At 40.6% G+C, this 22,777-nt stretch overlaps 1 protein-coding gene across 10 annotated transcripts in view; it reads right to left on the bottom strand.

Moving 5' to 3' along the window:
• PAK3 (p21 (RAC1) activated kinase 3) overlaps positions 1-22,777 on the bottom strand; it is a 240,316-nt gene that overhangs the window by 83,837 nt on the left and 133,702 nt on the right. For 9 of the 10 annotated variants that reach the window (XM_031445108.2, XM_064482942.1, XM_064482945.1 and 6 more), the window contains one exon: positions 4,825-5,026. In XM_031445108.2, the coding sequence (XP_031300968.1) occupies positions 4,825-4,999 (175 nt within the window). In that variant the 5' untranslated portion in view covers positions 5,000-5,026. Of the gene's footprint in view, positions 1-4,824; positions 5,027-11,788; positions 12,083-22,777 lie in introns of those variants that run through there. The other variant, XM_031445109.2, reaches the window with a different exon arrangement.

Here is a 22,777-nt window from a genome sequence, read left to right as displayed (position 1 = left end):
TGCTTCTAAGCTTCAGGTCCTTAACCTTGATTATTTTTAGAGGTACCACGCCATTTCCACAGTCCTGGCTGATTTGTCTGCCTCATTGCCTTTGACTTATTGTTTTATTTATTCACGTATTTTTTCATGTATTTATTTCTTCATCCATGTATTCATTTTCTACCTTGCTCCAAAATGGATATAAGGCAGCTCCCAAGAATACACAAAATATGATATGACAGCAGCAGAAATTCGAAGTAGATAAAGTGAAAGGGAAAACAAAACAAAACAAAACAAAGATAGGCACACAAAATGGAGTGGAGCCTGGAAGAAAGCTCATACAAAGTGTGTACACACCACAGAGTCCCACTACAAGTGCTATGCGTGGGCCAAACGCGTGGCGCCAAGCTTTCTAATAGCCAACAAAAGAGAAACCTGATCAGTCTCACACGTCACAGGGTCCATAAAACAAAATCAAACCATGTGTTCAGAATGTCCTCTTCCTGGTCTAAATTCTGGAAACTTTTATATGGTGAAGCATCATAAGACAGTGGCAAATTGTCCCTCTGACTTTGCTCTAACACCAAGATTCAGTTCCCAGAACCGCTTCCAACAAAGACAGATCTTCAATCTGGAAATTACGTTTACTACTTCTTTCTCTTCTACCTATCTCTTGAAGTTCCATTTGGTCAATGAAATGTGGCTATTAAAGAGACCCCTTAAAACAAAAAAAAAACTCTGCTGTCACCAGAGCAAGCATTTTCATTTAACTAAAGAAATAGACAACATGACATTATTTATGACAAAAATTTGAATAGGATCCCAAATAACTGACCAAATAAATGGTTAAATCAACCATGATGCCACTATATGATGAAATATGATATACTATCAAAAATGATATTTATGAACGCTTTTTTAAAATGTAGGAAAATGTTCATGATAAAACACTGAGTTTTTGAAAAAGCAGGATATAAAGCTGTATATTATTATGATTTTAACTATGTTAAAAAGCATACGTATATATAGCCACAAAGAAGTCTGGAAAGAAAGCCATTAAAATATTAACATTGTTTCTGAGATTTGTGAATATGGGTGCTTTTTATCTTTTCTATATGCTTGTCTTTATTTTCCAACTTTTTTATATTGATGAACAATTTCTATATGACGAGAAGAACTGGGGGAAAAAATACCAACCCAGTTACTTATCTTTGGCTTGTGAAATTATGGACAATTTTAATTACCTTTTTAAAATGTTCTATAACTGACATACAGATTTTAGTTAGGGCCAAAGTTACTTTAAAAAAGAAATAGGAATTCTAAAATCTAGCTTTTTTAGTTGTTTGTTTGTAAGTTCCACAATGACAAATGTAATAACACCTCACGATTATTTAGCACTTTTTAATTTTACTTTTAATAGCACTCTATTTAGAATTACATTGGATTAGCAACAATATTTTTGCTAGGTAGGCCAGGTCTGATTATCTTCATTTAACAGGTGATGAAACTGAGGATCAGAGAAACTAAGTGATTAGCCCAAAGTCACAAAAATCTGGCAGAGCTGGACTTCAGCCCAGGTCTCCAGAACCCAAGTCCAGTGCTCTTTCCATTCATTCAAGACTGATTGTGGTATAACCCAGAGAGGGTTATAATCACCAAGAGGTAAAAACACAGAGATAGTAACCCTTCCTTACCTATGAAGGTCAAGTTCCTGAATGACCCCCACCCAAGTAGGAGAGTTCAGCTGAGGAAATTATTATTTTAGGAGGTAAAAAAGGGGCAGAGAAACTGAGGTCACATATGAACCTTTGAAAGCCCTCATAAATATTTGTTTGTGCAGTAAAACAAAACAATGATGGTACATTACATAAAACAATAATGAGAGTGGACATAGCTTAAATCAGTAAAAGTGATAGGCTCTATATACTTTCCATTTAGATCTTGAGATGACTTCCAGAGGTGATGAGAATGTACCACTTATTATGCCAATGGAAAATGGGGGTGACAGGGAAGCAATGAAGAGAGGTGGACTGTTAGTTCAAATCATGGATCTTCTTGCTCTCAGAGTCTTAATCTAAGTCCAATCCTGAAATTATGATAACTTACTTGGGGCTTTAGCCCTATCAAGCAAGCGAATTTGAGTGGCATGACTTAATGACTTTGGCTCCTCTGAAGATGCTTTCTGTCTTCTCAAGTCTTTTCTGAAGACACCTTAGCACCTCTGTATCAAGCTCAAATTAAATCATGCAAATCTGTCTGAAGGCAGCTTATCTGCTGTCTGACACATATTCAAATGGCACTACTCAATGATTTAGGCTCTTCTGAGGTTGCTATCTTCTGAACATGGTGATGTAAAAAGACTCTTTGCACCTCTTTATAGAGTTCAATTAAATCATTCAAGCTTTGTCTGAAAGCAGCTTAGCTCTCCAGCAATGGTATTAAATGGCACTACCCAATTTAAGTTCTGCTGAAGATGGTTTCTCTCCAATGTGATTTGTTTTGAAGGCATCATAGCACCTCTTTATGGAATTCTGCTAAATAACTCAAGGTTTGAACAGGTACGATTTGACATGTAATAGTACCGAATTTCCTCATTACTTTCTTGGGGAGGTTTTAATCTCGTTCTAAAAGATCTTCTCCAGTTGCTTATAACTGTATTCGTCTCCAGTGTCACAGCTTCCTAATTATCTTCATCATCACTTATGATAATCACCTCTGGGGTCCCAGGAGTTTCCTGACTGTCATCCTCTAGCACATCACTTCACTGGAATCAGCATCAGCAGGTTCTGATTCAACTTCAGCTAGTGATTGCTCCTGAGCCAAATGTTCATCCTCAACCATAGGTGGTTCTTGAGCCAAAGAGTCTATCTTCAGGAAAAGTCACTGACAGATATTTCACTCTCTCCAGCCAAATCTCCAAGGTCACATTAACGAAAGGCTCTGTTAAGATATCTAATGCCTCTTTCATTAAGAATACAGCATCAGTGATGGTGTAGGAATCCCATGCACTAAGATCTTCAGGCAGAGGAATCTTTGTGAGATTCTGAAGAACAACGTTATACATTAGTTTGGCTGAAGTCTTCTTGAATGGCCAGATCAAACACTGATCTAAGGGCTCAAGAATCCGAAACGTGCAGCTGGTTATAAAGACAATCTTAACGTTAAGCCTAACATCTGCCCATTGGCAAATGCATCTGAGGCACCAAACAGACAGTGAATAATCAGTAGGACTTTGAAGATGTTTTGAAGCAGTCCTGAATTTCCACAAGAAAGCACTCTTCAAACCCTTCCTTAAGGAGAGAAGGAGTCTTTCTGTTTGCACGCCAGCATACTGGAAACTAAGCTCAGTATTTTTCCTTGGAGAAGATTTTGGGCATAGTTTTCTGCAGAGCAGTATTGGTTTCACTATGAGGTCACCTGGAGTATTGGCAAAAGACCAGAAATGTCAGCCTCTCTGTTTTGGCTGACCTCATGTCAGCATCAGTTGGTTCTTGCTCTTCTAAGAGGCAAGTAGGATTATTCAAGGCTTTCAAAGCATGGGTCTCAACAGCACCTAAGATTAGTGTAGAAATATCGTCCTTCTCTTCAGTCATTTTCTGCAGTTGTGGCAGATACAACACAGGAGCTGCAGGATCTAGTGGCTCCTTCTTTGGTACCACTGTCACATAAGACTTGGTCTCTAAGTCATGGTGCACCATAAATTTCTCAAACCATCCCTTGCTCCTGGCAAAATTTTCTTTGGAACCCACTTTGGTGTCTGAAAACATGTCTTTGAAAATTCTGTTATCACATGTCCCTTGCATGGAAAGTGTTTTCTTATTTCCTTTGCTTGTCTTCAATCCAGACGTTTAACATCATTTCCATCTTTTCCATCCTTGGGTCATGAGGGATAAAGCATCTCTAAGGTGACGCAGGTGTACAAGAGGTGATACTGGCCCTAATAAGAGTTTCAGCTTTCTTATACCACGTAAGCAATACCATATAAGCAACCTACAAAGCTATTTGTTCTGCCTCGAAGAAGCAGATGAAAACTGTCCCTTTTCTCTTCCAAAGTTTCGGCAACTTTCTCTGGTGCCAGAGTCCTTGTACTTGGTTTCACTCTCTTCCACTGCAATGGTCACGTTTATAGAGCCATGTTTAAGCTTTATGCTTATTCATGCAACCTGACAATTACTTACTAGAGATTTTATATTCCCCCAGTGTTACAGAGTGTCAGCATGTGATATTTAAGGACCAAATGGTATTATGCACAACACAAGGATAAATGATAATATACTGTTGTGATACTCAGTGCAAAAAGGGCTGGTTGTGTAGGGGACGACTGGCAGAAAAACAGGAGAGGAAACAATGAGTCAGAAGTTTCTTTCCACCTTGCGATATAGTCAGAGAGACAACAGCGTGGCACTTGGACTGACTCCCGTATACTCAATTCAAAATTTTCATGGTTGTCAAAAATGTATACAGAAGTAAATTCACCTATACTCAAATTTCTAATAAGGACAACTTATAGTTAGAAAAGGATGACTATAAATTCTCCTTTAAGTTATGAGAATGAAAGTCACTATTTATATACTTAAGATGGTACCGTTGCTATGATTTCCCCTGGCTTAATGCTATGAATTCAATTTTATGGGAAAAGCAAATATAGCATAAGTGTATCTTCTGCAAACCCACAGTAAGTCAATAAAACATTACCCTCTGACAAAATGCAACCTCTGAAGATGCAGATGAAAAATGTCAGGCAGGCCCTGAACATCCAACGCTTAAGAAATGACTACTCAAGAAAGAAAGAGACAAGGAAAGAATCAACCAGCCCCTTTCAATGCCCAGCCACTGATACTTTACTTTTATCCCCTCCTCCTGGGAAGATAGAGCGAAGCCTGGCTTTCTTATTCTTCTCTTCAGGGGCCATGGGAAGTGGTTTGGAGCTGTGGTTGAGTGCCGAAGAGTCCCGGTTGTTACTGTTCATCCTCAGTGGGGGAGCTGGGGGTTTCTCTTCATTATCCAGACTGTCAGACATTTTCAGTTACAACTGACTGCACAGCTCCTAAAGAGGAGGAGAAAACAGAAGTTAGGAGAGGGCCAAAAAAAACAATCTACAAGAGTCTAATATCTTCGAAACAAAAGCCTGGGTCTCATGTTGTCTTAGGTTTTGCGTTGAACATTTTGAGGGGTTTCTTTTCTAGAAAGAAGGGAGCTACCTCCTTAAAGACCAGTGGTGCAATTTCCCAGAGGAAAGCGTGGGCAATAATTAATGGCTTTTCAATATGTAAACACAAATACCTAAAGTCCCTTCCTTTTCTCACAATGAAATTCTATTTTCTATGGTCCACTCACAGTCTTTTAATGAACAATTGACAATCGTTCTTCTCTAAACATTCTATCCTGATGATCATCACGGTCAGGTAGCACCACCTCCTTGAAGTCTTCAGTTGACACAGGCCTGACTGTTGATTTTGAGTGACCCACAACAATGATGTGTTAGTCGCTTTGACACTGGGATGACTTTGGCATCTGATTCTCACCTGTGTGGACCTGATTGCTAAAACACACTCTTATTGTTTTATGAGGAGGAACTGAGAAACAATCTCATAAACCTGGTAGTTTCAGCAGAGTTGGGGTGAACTGCTAGGGGAAACAATGCCCCACCTTCAAGAAGCAGGTAGAAGATAAAGCAAAGCCAAATGTCACCAGGAGCAAAGAGGAGCTCTAACGAGAAGATCACTTCCAGAGGAGACATCAAAACCTTACTCCTTGTCATATTTTATGCCCTGGAACAGGAAACAAGGGAGTTGACAGGGATAACAGGGCTATAAGAACCAATCTGGGTTTTAGCAACTTATGTGCTCTTAATTTTATCATTCTTTAGTATCTTGTGTTCGGGCTGAATACATTCAGGTTTCATCCCACTGGAGGGTAAAGTGAACTAGAAAAGCACTGACTCCCCAAGGATCTGTTTCTGTTTCCAGCTGTTCTCCCACCAGAATGCAAGTCCTGCCAGTCAGGGTCTGACACTTGCCATCATAAGTCAGGTGTTAAGAGAACCTTCCAAGTGAATCTCCAGTTTGAATACAAGCAGAAGCAAATACCACTGCAACAAAATCTCTAATTTCATCAAGTATCAACTGGCACTAACTTAGGAGTATAAGAGCTCTCCAAACACAACTTGGCCTATCACTGTATCCCAATAACATTTACTATAAACAAGCCTAAGTACAACAACAAAAACAGAGGTCTCCCGGTTACCTGCTACAGTGAGAAATAATCTACCATAATTTTCAGCCCTTTCGTGGTTACAACGTGTTTATTATTTTCAGTAATGAATTCTAAGTTCCATTATGTCATGTGGAGACTTTTTTTAAAAACTGTATACTATGTTTCAAATTTTCCCCAATGTACAGAGCCTGCAAGTATTCAAGAATAAATAGGTGAGTAGCAATTGATAGTTTCTCCATCTGCACAGGTGACTGCCAATTAACAATGACTGGCTTAACCTTGATTTGGACAAGTTATCTATTCCTTTGCCTGTCCTATGCCTTGCATTATCTTAATGAATTAAGATCAGTTTTGTACCTTTTTCAGGAATCATGACAGTGAAAATGTTCAAATAAGTATTTTGGCAACACCACCAACAACTTAAGTCTCACGTTTTCCTATATGGGTGAAGCTATAGCAAAAGGTAAAATGAAAAAGCAACTGTGATGTCAAGGATCAAGTATATTCACAGATAATTCTGGTAAATATTTTAACCAGCATATAAAACCAGCCCTAATGTGTATATATTCTCTTTTGCATTTTGATTTTGGTCCTTCTAAATTCATTCTTTCTCCAGAAGAAAAGGGAATTTAAGACTGACTTCACCAGTGGTATTCTCTATCAAACAGGTTCATTTTTTTTAGTTAGAATTATTATAGTTTGACTGCACATACACATTATATTGCATGTAAATACGTATATACAGTATATTGCACATTTTTTAGTTTACATATATGTACTAATTATTGTTTCTAAGAACAGATTAGATCTTTAGCTTTTAAACTTACATAGGAATAAAGCCAACTACAAAATAAGAATCAACAGAATGCAGTAATCTAGTCATAAAGGACAGTCAAATGTGCTTACACATATTCAAGAAATCAAAATAATAATTAGTTCATTTATGTCATTATTATTGTTATTATTTTTTAGATTCCTCATATAAACGATGTCATATAGCATTTTCTTTCTCTTTCCAGCCCACTTCACTAAGAATGACAATCTTCAGGTCTATCCATAGTTCTGCAAATGGCATTATTTTATTCTTTTTTATGGCTGAGTAGTGTCCCATTGTATATATGTATCACATCTTCTTTATCCAGTCATCTGCTGATGGACATTTAGGCTGTTTCTATGTCTTGGCTATCGTACATAGTGCTGCTATGAACATTGGGGTGTGTGTGTCCTTTTGAATTTTTCACTGTTTTAATTTAGCCACTAAGAAGAATATACCAGTCGAAATAAGAATTTCTCTCTCTCTCTCTCTCTCTCTCTCTCTCTCTCTGTGTGTGTGTTTTGTCATTTTACTTTACTGGGTTCAAAAATAACACCTGAATGTGACGTGATTATTAAGTAAAGCTCAAATATACAAAACCAAGGTTGGTAAAAATAATGAAATTTGAAAGTTATTGCAAAAGCACTGAGGATGTAAATAGAAATACCTAGAAGATAAGTTTCTGAAAGATGTGTCTCACAGGGAGAGAGAGCCACCATATTCTGGATGGTATCTATTATCTGATGACATATTATTTAACTGGAGAAGACAGAAGTCAGAGAAACACGCATGGCCTCTTTAAAATGCTATCCAAAGCTGACCTTACCGAATAAGGCAAATAGGAGTCTGGGCCAGGCAGGGTTCTAGTGCACCTACGTAATTCAAAAGACTGGCTCCTTTGTTCTGGATAATTAGGTGTGGCTAACAGTGGCCTTTTCTGTTCCTAATTACTCTCTCTGGCTGGAGACTCGAAAGTTAGATGCCCTGCTTCTTTTCAGAGCTCCTTGGTATGTAAAACTCACACTACACTCTCCTCTACTAGACCAGAAATTTCTGCCCCAAATTTGAACACCACACACTTGCTGTGGTCCATTCTGCAAGGAACCCAGCCTAGATGGCACATCTTTCTACTGTCCAGCAAACTGGAATTGTTTTAATTCCATTCACCCCTCAGGGGATTATAAAACCTCTTTTGCAGAAGTGGAAATGGAATTGAAGAATCTTTGTCTGATTTCACAATAGGAACATGAAGCAAATGATCGCTTCATTTACCTAGACATTTCAGATTTGGTTTTGCTCAAATTATCGTGACATTACGTCAGTCCTTCTTTACCCTTTACACGGCACAACCAACCTTCATCTTCTAATGATTCCACATAACTCTGAGTTGGTGACGGAGGAATAGTGCAGGAGGCTCTTTTTATCTTTAACTCACCTTCAGAGCAAGTGCTTCAAAGCACACTTTCAGATGACCGATGGAGAAAGGGTAGGGACCTGTAAGGAAGCCCTGCTATTAATGTATTTGTTTCCCAAGTGGGAGGTGTCTCCGACTCTTCCACAAACATAGAAAAAAGGGGGATTCTATTCTGCTATGTTTGTAAACAGTGCTGATTTACTAAGCCAGGTCCCTCCTCTGAGACAGCATTTTACAAAGGATACTATTTATGGATTGCTGGTTCAATCTGCCTATGAGGTCATTATTTCCAAGATCTTGAAAGAGACTATTTTGTTTGGGGCGGCTGTAGGCTCTATTTCAAGAATTGTACAAAAGAGCCATTATTCTCTAGGAACCCAATCGAAAAACTGTTGATCTTTCGAGTTTAACTGTTGTCATTCACTTCTGCAACACAGCAGAAACTTGCAAGTTACGGTGGATCCAGCCACAGGCCATTTCATTTCACTTTTAGAATGTGGCCCTTAGCATTGTAGAGAAACATCTAACTTGAATGGACAACCAGCAACAATTTGTATCTGTTCACAAATTGCATTCAGATTTGGCTACTAGGTGTTTCAGAGAGAATTCAAACGGCTTTTGCAGATAGTGTATTTTTGGTCCAGCTCTTGAGACTTAATGTGGCTCACTAATGCCCTGTAATTACAATTGAAATTCATCAGCAAAAAGAAATGAGCCTCTTGTCTCATGATAACCAAGAAGCCGGAACAGCCCTCTTTTAGAGTACTAAGAAAGATTAATTCTCTTTCCCCGCCTCCTTATCTTCCTTTCTCTCTCTCTCTTCTCTACTCCCCACCTCCCACTAGGTATGTGCACACAGGTATACACACACACACACACACACACACACACACACACACACACACAGCTTCACTGACTTGCCTCTTGACACAGAGATTTACTGCAGAGCATTTCAGAGGAAAACTTTTATCAAGATGCATGGCACCTTGAGATGAAATGATTAGGCATTATAAATAATTGTCACGATTCTCCCCTTCTTCCAAAATGCATTCTCTTAATCAATGCAGTGCCAAACTTGATCCTCAGAGAACGTTCAGTAGGTGAAAAAAGAAAGCCACCAACATGCATGCTCCATGAGTCAAGGGTAAAGATAGGTAATCACATATATTCTAGGCTAATGTGGCAAAAATTCATACCATGGCATATGTGTTGAACTGGATGCAACCAAAAATGCCAATTTTGCCCATTTGCCACAGGTGCTCTACCTAGGTGTAAAGGGTGAGAATCCAGAAATACTGGCCCTACAACTTGCCAGACCAACTATTAAGCCAGTAGCAAATGGAATAAATATTTTCATCAGATCTGGTACCATCGGAGACAACCCACATGTCTGCATTATTCTGTCTGCTTTCAAAATCTAAATAATTGTTTATTTGCATATCTTCCCAATGAGAAACAAACTAATATTGGCCTCCTTTCAAAAACAAAAGCCCAGGCCGGCCAATACACAGCTGTGATCTAATAAAGCCAAAGGTAAAGCTCAAAAACCACCAGCTGCACAAGGCCATTACTGCAAATCGGTAAGCGCACCAGTATGGCTTGTATCCATCTCATATCAAACAAGAGGATCTAACACAGGGTTGAGACACAGCCCAGGGGAAATTTCCAGGGTGAACTTCCTAATGTTTCTGAGATACCGACAGAAAGAATAGGGTTGGTTGCAAGACACCTGGAGCTGCTGAGATGGCAGGTAAACTGCCGAGCACATATGAAAGAAGACTGATTTTAGGATCTCAAAAATGTAGTCAACAAGTCAAAGAACTCTCACTGTGTTAAGACATTAACAGAACACGAGAGCATTTCAAATTTCTAGAACTGGGAAAATCTTTATAGTAAGAATTAGTTCTATAGATCAAGAAAAATTGAACTTTTAATGACAGCTTCCAAACTTGGAGGTATTAAGTACATATAGATTTAAAGTCAGCTAATGTCTCCTTAGACAATGATACCAACACCAGACTGGTCTTCATATTTGAGGATGAGGTTGCTGCTTTTACTATGAGAATGATGTATACACTGGATTATACTTTGGTGGTGGGAAAAGGATCTAAGGTACTTGCTGTATCTTTCTTGGGCTCCCTTGTAAACAGAAGCACACATTTTCAAGATGGCTAGCTAAGCTTCCAGGTGTAAACTGTGACAGGGAAACCAATTATGCTTTGTTAACTAGCCCACGCTGACATTAAACCCACTTTATCTTGGATATATTATTTGCAACTGAACCAACAGGCCAGACACTTATCACTGAGCGTGCTAAGAAAATGTAGTGAACTGTTGTCAATTGCCAAAAAGAAAGAAAAAGAAAAAAATCATCTAGCCTTCCACAAAAGGGACAATATATCATAATTGGAAAGAAAGATACCTTGCTCTGCATTTCTATAGCAACTTGCATCTAAAGATTTCCAGCAGCTTTTCAGACATTATTTCCCATAATATGCTAAGATGCCAAAGAAGAGAGAAAGGGCATTCATCTCACTTTATAGGGAGGAGAACAAGCCAGGTCTGAGTCTCCCAGCAGCCCTAAACCCACACTCCCATTCCTAGACTAGGTAGACAAGGGAAAGCCCACCACACACTACCAGCCAGATGGGCCCAAATTAGCATTTCCACCATCTTGTCTCAAATCGCACACAGTCACGAAACATGTCATTCACTCCCCTCACTAGATCATAAGCTCCTTGAGAGAAGCCCTCGGTCATAACTGTATGCTTCCTACTGTCTAGTATAGCGCCTTGCTCCCAGCAGGCATTCAATACACATGTGACACGGAACTTTATACATTCTATATACTTGTTGATGCTCTAAGTTTTTCATAATGTTGAAAAGGCCTACATGCCTACTGGAAGAAGTCTGAGCCAAGAAGGCATTTAGAAATATCGGCACTATTCTAACTGCCAAACAATTGGACACCATGGAGAATAGAAGCCAGCTACCACTGGATGGATTACCAACACCTCATTTTTTACTGTACAACTTTGTAATGTCCAAAGAGCTTCCACGTCTTGCTCTTCTTTGAGCCAGGCACCGACCTGTGAAGAAGGGAGCACCATCCCCACTTTCCATATGAGGAACTGACAAAGCATAGAGGTTAAGTGACTTACCCAAGGTCACCACAAAGTGAAAGAATGGAAACTAGAAGCTCGAACTCTTCTCAGTTCCCTTCCCATGACACCATTACAATGTGTATCCAAGTAAACCCACCAACACACATATGCTCTCTTCATATATACACTTTCACCCTCCCCAATTTCATATGACAGTTTTAGCTTTTTTTTCATTTCAACCCATTTCCGGCTGGTACTTACTGACTTCAACTGCTTTTCTCATCCAAAGACCCAAGGCTAGGAGATTTACTGACAGGACTCCAAGAAGATTCGTTGGCCGGTAGGACCAATTCTTAGACGGCCTTGTTTTGGGGCCTGTCTGTTCTAGGGCACTCACCAAGGGAACTCTGCTATCAGAGACAGGGGTGTGCTGTTTCAGAGCGCCTCGCCTGGGAGATACCATTACAGTGTGTAATGGAGGGAAGCCATTTCGAAGATCATTTGATCAGGAGGAGCTGAGCTACTTGTAAGGCAGATTTGCAAAAGCAGCCAGACAAGTAAGGGAGGCACTAGCTCTTTTTACAGCTGCTGAGTTTCAATCTTAGATCCTGCAAAAGATAGCTCACTACTGACACACATACAAAGCCCAGTCACACAGAATACAGCCATGATCTCTCTCAAATGCGAGAGCAAACGAGGTCGGTTCTGTGGTAGTCCTGTTCTCAGCTAACATCTTTATGAGTGACTTCCATTGTTTTCAGCAGGAAATCCACATTAAATAAATCCAATAAGCCAGCATATTACAGTTGCAAATTTCAGTGAGAGGCTGCAAATAAGGAAATCGATAGGTATGCTCCAGTGCCAAGACCTCATATACTGCATCGATTAGACAGGGCAAAGAGTTCCTATTCGAATGACTTCCTAAGCTTCTAACTGTATGCAGCACCATACTTTATTATTCATCGTGGATGCTGCATGAGCTAATGCCAAGAAAATGCTAATGATCATCTGACGAGTATTTATTTTTACAAACTGATGCATTATTACAGGTTTCAGCTTTTCATGTCCAACACCAATGCTTCTGAGAAGAGAAACTAAGATGTATAAAGAACAGAGGTAGACATTTTTTAAGGATAAAAAAATAGAAGATGCCTCAAATAAACGTGTGGGAAAAAGAAAAGGAAAGCAAAGCCTAGTAATAAAACATTTCCTAGTTCTCAAAACAGAATCCTTGGAAGCATTCAGATGGAAAAAATCCGGTGCAGACTACCGAGACGAACAGCCCGAGTGAGCAGGATATGGTAAACCATCGTTTTGAGTCTCTGGAGTTCTAGCTGCTGTTACTATGCCTGGGTGATAATTATACCCTTCCCTGATCCACTCCAGGGAAAGAGCCACAAATTCAAGCCTAAGAATTCAATTCCCAAAGTTGCTGGGGCTTTTTGTATGCCACAGAGATGTCTGGACATTGTTTTTCAGCCTGTACCCTGTGGCTCACTGTCCCAGGAACTTGTCCATTCTCAATTTTCTATACCCACATCGGCTTTCTACAGGGAAGGTGTCCATCAAATGTTTGAAGAGAGTTGCTACATGGGGTCAAGTGAGACCCTGGCATTACGTAAACCAGGAATTTAGACCATTTTAGCAAAGTTCATATTCAACTGCTTTTCTCATCCGAAGACCCAAGGCTAGGAGATTTTTTGGCTCATATTCTACCAAAAAAAAAAAAAAAAAAAGACATCTTGCCAGAACTGGAGGTCAAAGAATTTTGGGAGGTGTAACTTGCAGCAACTCTTCTTCAGGCTTTTTTCTCTTGACCTAAGTTTACAAAAGAGCTGAGAGCCTGACTTAGCATCTTATTTGGGGGCTATAGTGAAGGAAGAAGAAGTGCTATGTATTAAAAAAAGGGGCCTTCTTCAAATGCAGAAGGAAGAATGGGACATAACAAGACCTACATTCCATCCATCCCACTGCACAAATGGCAGGGGTAAACATGAAGCTGGCCATAGCAGCAGTTGCAGAAATTCGCCATCTCCCACCCCCACCTCCTACCCCTACTGAAGATGATTTATACCTGAAAGGAAACTGGCCATGGCTCTAAGAAAAGATCATAATCCACCCAAGGAGATTCCTCTAGAAACCAAAAGCCTGAAGGATGGCATCACAATTGATCATGTTTGCTTTCCTATGGCTTCCCTGTACTCAGCTTACCAGTTCGTCACTTACAAGTTGTCAGATCCATTCAGCAGGGCTTTCCCCTTCCTGCCTGTTACTCTACCAGTTGGTTGCAACTACCAGTGTCCAGTTCTACGAGATGTGGCTCACGACTGGTTCATGCCAGAGCAGATCCCTCCTCCAGCACACGAGAAGCTTTGCTTCGCCAGTGCTCACACACACACACACACACACACACACACACACACACACAAAGAGAAGACTTCCATGTGCCTAAGTCTTTCTGTGGCCCTGGGAAGCTCCCAGGCTGAGATAATGGGGCCCAGCCCTCACCTCAAAAGGAGAAAGGGTATCAGGAAAATTGCAGATAAAGCAGAAGCAGGGTTTGATGCAAAGAGTGTGAGTCAGCAGGCCTGAGGGGGAATCAGCAGTTTCCAAATTACTCCTGTGGTGCCTGGACTGTGGCCGAGAAACACATCCCGACAAACATTTGGGGAGGAAAGCTGAGTGTTTATATATCTGTGTTTATATATCTGTGTTCATCTCTGAGTGTTCTTTCTCCTTTACAGTTGAGCCTAATGCATCCCCTGTGCTCACAATCAGGTCAGCCAATCACCAGCTGGCTTTGTGGCCTTTTGCAGGTTGTGGAGGCATGCCCTACACTCTTCTGGCCAGCTTAACAGTGAGGGTCTCTAGGTTACAGAGCTGTATAAAGACAGGAAAAGAGAAGATCTTATGTCAGCCTAACGTGGCTCTTTACAGGAAAAGAAACCAGTTAGATCCTGTCTTCTTGTGGAGTGCTGGTTGACTTTCATTTCAAAGAATCCTATGATCAAAGCAGAGACCTACTACCCTTTGAGGGAAGAGATGAGACAGTAACTGTAAGAATATGCCTCTTAAGCAACCCATCTGTACATGCATTCATTTACAACGACAAATATCTATTGAAGTTTATATGCCAGGCACCATGTGAGGTGCCTGAGTAAAGAGAGAAATAAATGCCCAGCCCTGAGTGAGATTATAGGCTTGAGCAGTGGGTTTCATCTCTAGCTGCATATTATATATAAAATGTATATTAAATACATAGATAAAAATACAACAACAAAACAACTAAGAGAGACTGTAGCCGTTCAGAAGAAGGGAAGACTCTCTGACTGCTATCCTATTGTCTGAGAAATCAGTGCCAATTATCATACCTCCACATCGAAGGAAAGTGTTTGCTATGGATGTGCCAAAGAACATCATTGCCCCGCCTTTCATCTCCATGCCACCAACATTCACATGTACCAGGTACTGCATCAGACATGGGGGCATGTAAAGAGAGATGAATGAAGACCAGTCCCTGTCTTCAAAGAGCCCCAGTTAAATGAGGATGGCAGACATGCATACACACAATAGGGAATACAGTGGGATGCAACCCGGGTAGGCACAGGATTCTTCAGAGGGACAGAGCAGGAAGGGTAAATAATGTTTTCAGAAGGATCAGCGATATAGCACTTCAGTGGGGTATTGAAGGATAAGTAGGAGTTCATCAGGATTTGGAAAATGAAAAGTACCAGGTTGGTGTAAGAAATTATTCAACAGTATAGTCCAACGAACAAATACTCCAAGCATGCTAGATTACATTTCTTAGCCTTGGGTCCCTGTTTCTGCTGAACTAAGTGATGCTGGTGCTATGTAAGAAAGAGAAGAAATCTTAACCCTCTGGAAGAAAGAGACATCATGAGACTTTGAAAAGCCAGAACACTGGCTCCTGGTGAACTACAGAAGGGAACTACAGTATAGGTGACACAAAGCATTTTCCAAAACTAAGGCCATATACAAGCAAAACAGACTTCTTTGGGCAAAAATGTATTAAGAACATAACACTTGGAAAAAGAAACTGCTGCCTTTCATGTTGCATTTAAGAACTAAGTTGCATCTTGTTCTGTAGTTTTCGTTTCTGAGGTTGAGTTTTAGTTGGGTCTTTTTTATAAACCCAAAAGAATGGTCTCCAACAAAAGAAGAATGGTTGATTCTAGCGCAACTTCTGGATTGTTCTGTGACCTTGAGGAAATCACAAAATCTTCACAGATAAATTCATTCATTCATTCATTCAGCATTTCCACAGTGCCTAGTATGTGCCCAGGAAGGCAAGAGATGCTTTGGAAGGCCAGTGGAGGAGGGGTAGCTAATACTTCCCAGAGGAGTCAGAGGTCACTACACTTGAGCAAGGTACTGAAGCTCACCAGGGTCTAGGGTAACAGGTGAACAAGTTGCAGCCCCCACCCTTGAAGAGATTTAAAGTATAATGGGTCTTCGCCATGACAGCTCAGTGCAAATATGACAACAAGTTACTGCTGAAGGTCAAGAGAGGGGCTTCCCACAGCCCAAAGAAGGCAGCTTCACAGAGGAAGTACACTTGAGCTGAATTCAGGAGAACAAGTAATCAAACCATGGAGAAGTCATGTTTCAGGCATAAGCAACATGTACTAAGGCCCAGAGGAGATGAGAGACAACGTAGTGTGTTAGAGGAACTACAGGTAACCTGGTGTGACCATAGGAGGGATGGGAAAAATAAGATCAGTAGAGACCAAATTGAGAAGGATCTGGGATGCCCTTCTTTGGGGTTTGGACTCTTCCTGTCTAGATGGAGAGGTTTTGAGCAGTGAGATGGCATGATTAGCTTTGAATTTCAGAACTATTACTCAGGTGACAATGCAGTAGATAGAGCAGGTTGAAGACTTAGGGATGTCCCAGGGAGCAACATGGAAATAATTTTGAAAAGGGACAACTCTGAGAAAATAAGCCACGGGAGAGGAAGCATAGGCAGTATGGGAACCGAAAGACAGGAGAAGGGAGGCTTCAAGAGGGGTTTCCATTTTGGACATTGGCCGAAGATGTCACACATGCTAAGCCTGGTGGGATTAACTGGTCTCAGGAGCCCAAATGGAAATCTGGGTAGAAACAGATTTCTATTCCAAGAGGTCCAGAGGAGTGTGGCAGGACTAACGGTTTCTTTAGTCTTTAGGGGATTTTCCAGTTCTATTGAGGGATAATTGACACATTAAAAATGTATTTATTTAAGATGTACAACGTGATTGATGATTTGGTATACATACACATTGTGACATGGAAATCACAATCAAGTTAATTCATATTGCCATCACCTCACATCGGTTTTTTTGCTTTGTTTTCCTTTCTAGTATGGTGAAAACATTTAAGATCCACTGTCTTAGCAAATTTCAACTATACAATACAGTATTATTAATTATAGTCACCATGCTGTACATTACATCCCTAGTGTAGCCTTTAGTTTTTGTTCAGGATTTCAGACAGAACTGTGCCTCAGTTTCTGCTTTTTTCTGGAAATGAGAGTAAACAACTAGTTTAGAATGGTGATTATAAAAAAAAAACTAAGTTGGTATGCTGATAACAAATATGACTATATGGGAGTTCCCTTATATTAGTCGTCACTGGACCACCAGTAAAATCATATTCCCAAGAGAATAATAAGAGCACATTATTCTGATTTCGGCCAATAAGATAGCACTTACGAGTTATATAGAAATTTGTCTAAATTTTTACAAGGACTCTGCCAACAAACATAAACATTCTACAAAGGCTGAATATCTGCAAATAGTCCTCGAATACGTAACTTTTGCATACGTCCAAATGCAGAGAAAAAAGAACAAACCCACTGACACATTGGATATCTCAGTAAAAATTAAACCAAGACTATCTAGTGGGAAGCTGAACAAATAGCTAAGCACCCTGCGTTTATTACACAGCAAGCAATAAAAAGCTGAAGGAAACATCAAACCACATGTAGTGGGGGAGAAAATCTCTCTCTAGCTTTATCTATTCCTCTCAATAGAGACAGCAAAATTAAGACAATAAATACAAATGTAGCAGCAGTTCTAACATGTTTATTTGGCATCATGAAATGGTTCGATGGAGAGCAGGACATGTGGGCTGAAAATATTCATTTGGTGACTATCAGCATGGGAGTGGGTGCAATTGCCTAGGACGAGCCCAGAATAAGAGAGGAGGAAAGACCTTGGGGAAACACTGACATTTAGGGGCCGGTAGAGGAAGCCGAGATCCCTGAGAAACATAGTTAAAGGAGTGGAGGAACTGGCTCTATGACATTATGGAAATTATGAGAAGGGTGTTTCAACATGAGTATGGCTATGAGGCAAATGTCACAAAAAGGTCAAAAGTGCGCTTATCTTTTTGTCCTCCCACCCTCCGCCTAGAGTTCACTACAGTGGACACCTTGTAATTTTCACGTCAGAAGAGAAAAGGCCAAGTGTCACCAGAGGTCTGTTGATGTTTCAGTACGTTTTCAGAATTTCCAGACTCTGGCCATTTGGTGCTCCTGGAGCAGCATGAAGAAAACCACACAGCATGCCTCAAGAAAGACTTTCCTTTGGGTGATAAACCAGATCAATTGTAGCTAGCATTCAGACAGTTTTTCACAAGAAGGACTATGCTCAGTTCAAATGGCTCATATCTGCTAACCGTCTCCCCAAAGACTTAGCCAAGCAAAGAGGCAAATATTCAGTCTGGTCTGGTACCTTCTCAGCACTGCTGCTAATGAGCTTCAAGGCCCTGAGTACTTCCCTTGGTCCTTCTGAATCTTATTAACCTCACATATACAAGGTGACTACCTCACCCAGGAGTTGTGAGGATCAAACAATCCATGTGTGGAAAATGCTTTCAAGTAATTTAAGGTACTTTACCAGTAGAAGATATTTATAATTATTGCCACAGATTTCACAAGCCGTAAGTGAAATCACCATCATTCACTGAGATCTGTTTATGTCCCAGGCACTCTGCTACAAGTGACTCAAGCACAAGTTCACAGAACTTGCGTAACCACTTGAGGTATTATTTTCATTTTACAGATGAAACTGACATTTAGAGACATCAGCTCACTCGCTAAGGTCACAGAGCAAGATCACACAGTAAGACTATACAATCCCACAGCTGTGTGATTCCAAAGCCCATGCTCTTATTTATGCTTCCTCAATCACACTACAGTTTCATGTGATGTGAGGAGTTCTGAGTTACTCACAGCTTTTGCATGGTCACCAATGTTCTTCGAGCTTTGAAGGGAGTGAACTGTGCCTCTGCTGTGGTGTTTGGGAACCAAAGCCTAGAAATGAGCAGACCCTCTACCCACAAAGCAGACCTTTCAGCATGAGAATCAAGGGCAGAGGAGGGCCTGCAGCTAGAGACCAGACCTCTGGCTCCACCAGCATCAGTCTTTTCCATTCCTCCTCTCCTAAGTTTCTGTACCAGCAAATAAAGGTGACATTACTGAAGCCTTCACAATTTCAAGGGGAAAGTTGTAGGACCAGAGGGTACATTGAAATAAACAAGAGACATTGCTACAGTGGCCAGATAAGCATGTCCTAAAATTGAATTGAGGAAACTCTCCTAGGTTACTTTTCTTTTTCACTCATCTTCTTAAGTGGGAGTAAGCACTGACCCCTAGCTCGTGGTTAAGGAGAAATGACTTAAAGGCAGGCAGGCAACAAGTCCTGTGAAAATTAGGTCTTTGGTGGCAAAGAACCACACTGTTTCTCTGTTATTTCAGGGTTCTGCCCCTTTGAAAGCACCTCCTTCCAAGGGCTGTGTAAGGATAATAATATCTACCATTTGTTGAGCACTGACTATTGTGCTAAATGCTTTCATATATTATCTCATTTCATCCTCATAACAACACAATGAGGTAGATGGTATTAGTGTCATGCCCATTTTACAGATCAGGAAACTGAGACTTGAGAAAGCTAGGTGATTAACTCAAACAAGGTTACACAGCTAACAAGTGGCCAGATTGGGATTCACATGCTGTTCTAGCCGACTCCAGAGTTGGTGCTCCTAATGCTTCTATCATAATGGATTTATGGGTTATTAAATATTTTGAGAAGTATAAAATACCACATAAATGCAAGGGGTGGGTCTCCTTTCTTAGGACTCCTCACTGTAATCAAGTGAATTCTGGCAGGTGCATTTTTCTCATCCTAAAATTCAGCCAGTGCTGTCAGTTTTATAAATTGCTTTCGGTGAATCTCAGCGTATCGGCAGAGATGATCAAATGTTAATTTGCCAGGCTATTTTCCTAAAGCAGTCTCCTGGAGGAGGTGGTGGCTAAATCTTAATTAAGTACGATATTTCCATTAAGGTCTTAAAAGCTCACTTTTCTTCCTCTGCCTTATGCCCAGTGACAAAGCGCTTTGTTACACAATCTTCTAGAAAGATGACATATCTTTCCTGTGCTAAGCAAGATGTCTACAAGGAAGTTTGCTTTGTGAAGTGGCTTTCCTAAATGTTGACTGCTGTTCCCAACCAACCATGGGCACTCAAGGCCTTTGGAGCCTGGAGACCACTGGATTCTATGATAAAGATTCCGCCAACCCTCAAGCCTTGTACTCCTGTTTCATGGTGACTTCATCTTTCCAATTCAAAGGAAACGACCTCAAGGGCAGAGGGTGTACCTTTTACCCATCTGAATCTCCCTCTGGACCTCGCACTATGTGAGGTGCACAGAAGATCCTCAATCTGAGCTCATAATGCCATTGGAATTCTGTGACTGAGGAAGAGAGGCATTGGATCTGTCCTGACAACATGGTGTGGCCCACCCAGTCCTTTTCATTCCTTTGTGTGTGTGTGAGGGGGGGTAATTAGGTTTGTTTATTTATTAAATGGAGGTAGTTGGGATTGAACCCATGACCTCACGCATGCTAAGCACGCAGTCTACCACTGAGCCACTGAACTGTACCCTCCCCCTCCTTTTTGTTTCTTAATTGAGTTTCACAAGTAAGCTGCTCTGGGCTTAGCATTGTGCTAGGCATTGGGAACCAAAATAAGTAAGGTGATGTGGTCTGTAATATCAAAGAAGTTCTCAATCTAATGATGGAGGGAAGGTGGTGTTCCAGAGTATAGGCTCTTTCCCACGATGTGCCAGAACCCGTATCAAATGGCAGCTTGGACATATTTTGCACTATTTTCACTCCAGGGAGAGTACAGCAGGGGAAGCCATGGACTAGGGAGACTTCTACAAAGTGCTCTTGTGGACTAGGGTGGCACGTGACTCTGGCACCAGGCTTCTGATCTACTGGTTCACTCCTGTTCTTTTTTTGCACCCTTGCAGGGATTCTACAGTCTATCTGGAGTGCAAGGAAGTATTTTCAGCTTGTCTTTACCCACGCCCACTGAGAAATTTCCTCTGATAACTTGTTAGTAACAGATGTTGAAATTCCAGTGGGGTCTATATATGTGCACCCACTCACAATAGAAATGTGTTGAATAAAATAATGCCATTTGTGGCAACATGGATGAACCTAGAGATTGTCATACTAAGTAAAGTAAGCCAGAAAGAGAAAGAAAAATACCATGTGAGATCACTTATATGTGGAATCTCAGAATATGACGCAAATGAACGTATTTGCAAAACAGAAACAGACTCACAGACATAGAAAACAAACTTATGGTTACGGAGGGGGAAGTGATAAATTGGGAATTCAGGACTTGCAGATACTAACTACTATATACAAAATAGATAAACAATGTCCTACTGTATAACACAGGGAACTATATTCAATACCTTGTAATAGACTATAATGAAAAAATATGAAAAGGAATACATATATATATATAACTGAATCACTATGTTGTACACCAGAAATCAACACATTGCAAACTGACTATACTTCAATAAAAATAAAAGTTTAAAATAATAAAAAAAACCGTATTTTATCATCCAGTTAGCTCATTAACCTTTTCTTTCTCTTTCTTGAATACCATGGTCCAGGGTTAACAGGGGGAAAGTAGACCAGGCTAGATTAGAGGTACCTGCTGGAGGCAGGGCTGCCCTGTCTGTGTGATCACTTCTGCATAGGAAACCACCAAGAATGCATAAAGAAATGCAAGCCTCACCTTTCTCTCCCCCTTGGGAGAGAAATGAGGTGGCCAGTTAAGCCATCAACTTCCAGAAAATAAACAAACCATCTATACCCTAACCTCTTTTGAATAGGTCTGGCTAAGTTTCAGTGATTAGAGATGATTTTTGTAGATGGAAACTATGGTGAAAGGATATAAAACTTGATGTGAGGGTTCGAGCTTCTTCTTTTTAATTCTAGACATAAATCCCACTCCTTTCTGCTAGAAAGATCTTGTCCCACCACCACCCTGGCTGGGAACAACACTCTTCCTTTTAGCAGCAGTGAGAAGAGAACCAGAGGCAAAACAGGAAAAAAAAGTCAGCTGTGGTAATGAACTATTGCCTGCAATTGGGTGTGTTACAGTGTGTGTGTGTGTGTGTGTGTATGAGTGAGAAAGTGTGTGAATGTTGCACTACCAGTGTGGGGGTGTGTATAAGAGTCTCGGAAATTATACATGGGTGTGTACGTGACAGTGTGTCACTATTAGCACTATTGTGACTCTGTGTCAAAATGAGTGTTTCCATGTATAGGTGTGATGACGTGTGAATGTGATGGCATTAGAGTGATTGTGTCAGTGCTGAGTATGGCAATGGAAGAGAATGGAATTCTGAGTGTAAGAAAACAGAAGAGTTTAAATGGCTGAGATTGTGTTCATGGTGTGGGCATGGACAAGCGTGAACATATGAGCATGTATGCACATGTGTGTGTCCCTGTGAGTTATAAGCCACGTGAACGTGTAACTGGGAGGTGATTTCAGTGCACATGTGTTGGGAGTGTATGAAATTGAGTGCGTGTACGACTATATGAGAAACTGGCGGAGGAAAGTCAACGTAAGAATGTGTGTAGAGTGTGTATGATTGTATAGGAATTTGATGGTTAAGGGTGACTGTATCATATGTGTGGATGTGAGTGTGTAGGTCTGACTGGGAAAGTGTGAGGATGTAAGAGAGAATATAAAGGTGTGAGTGGATGAGACTGTGAAGGTGGGGTGTATGGTAAGTGTGAGTGTGTGTTGGTACAGAATAGTGAATATATAAATGGGAGTCTGTATCAGTGTTTGGCAGTATGGATGAACCTGTACGCAGTGTGTTCATAAATGTGACCATGTGTGAGGATGAGGGGGTAAGAATGATCATCACTATGA

The sequence above is a fragment of the Camelus dromedarius genome, chromosome X (genome assembly GCF_036321535.1).
Source record: "Camelus dromedarius isolate mCamDro1 chromosome X, mCamDro1.pat, whole genome shotgun sequence".
Classification (NCBI taxonomy): domain Eukaryota; kingdom Metazoa; phylum Chordata; class Mammalia; order Artiodactyla; family Camelidae; genus Camelus; species Camelus dromedarius.
This window is presented reverse-complemented; position numbering and strand designations above follow the sequence as displayed.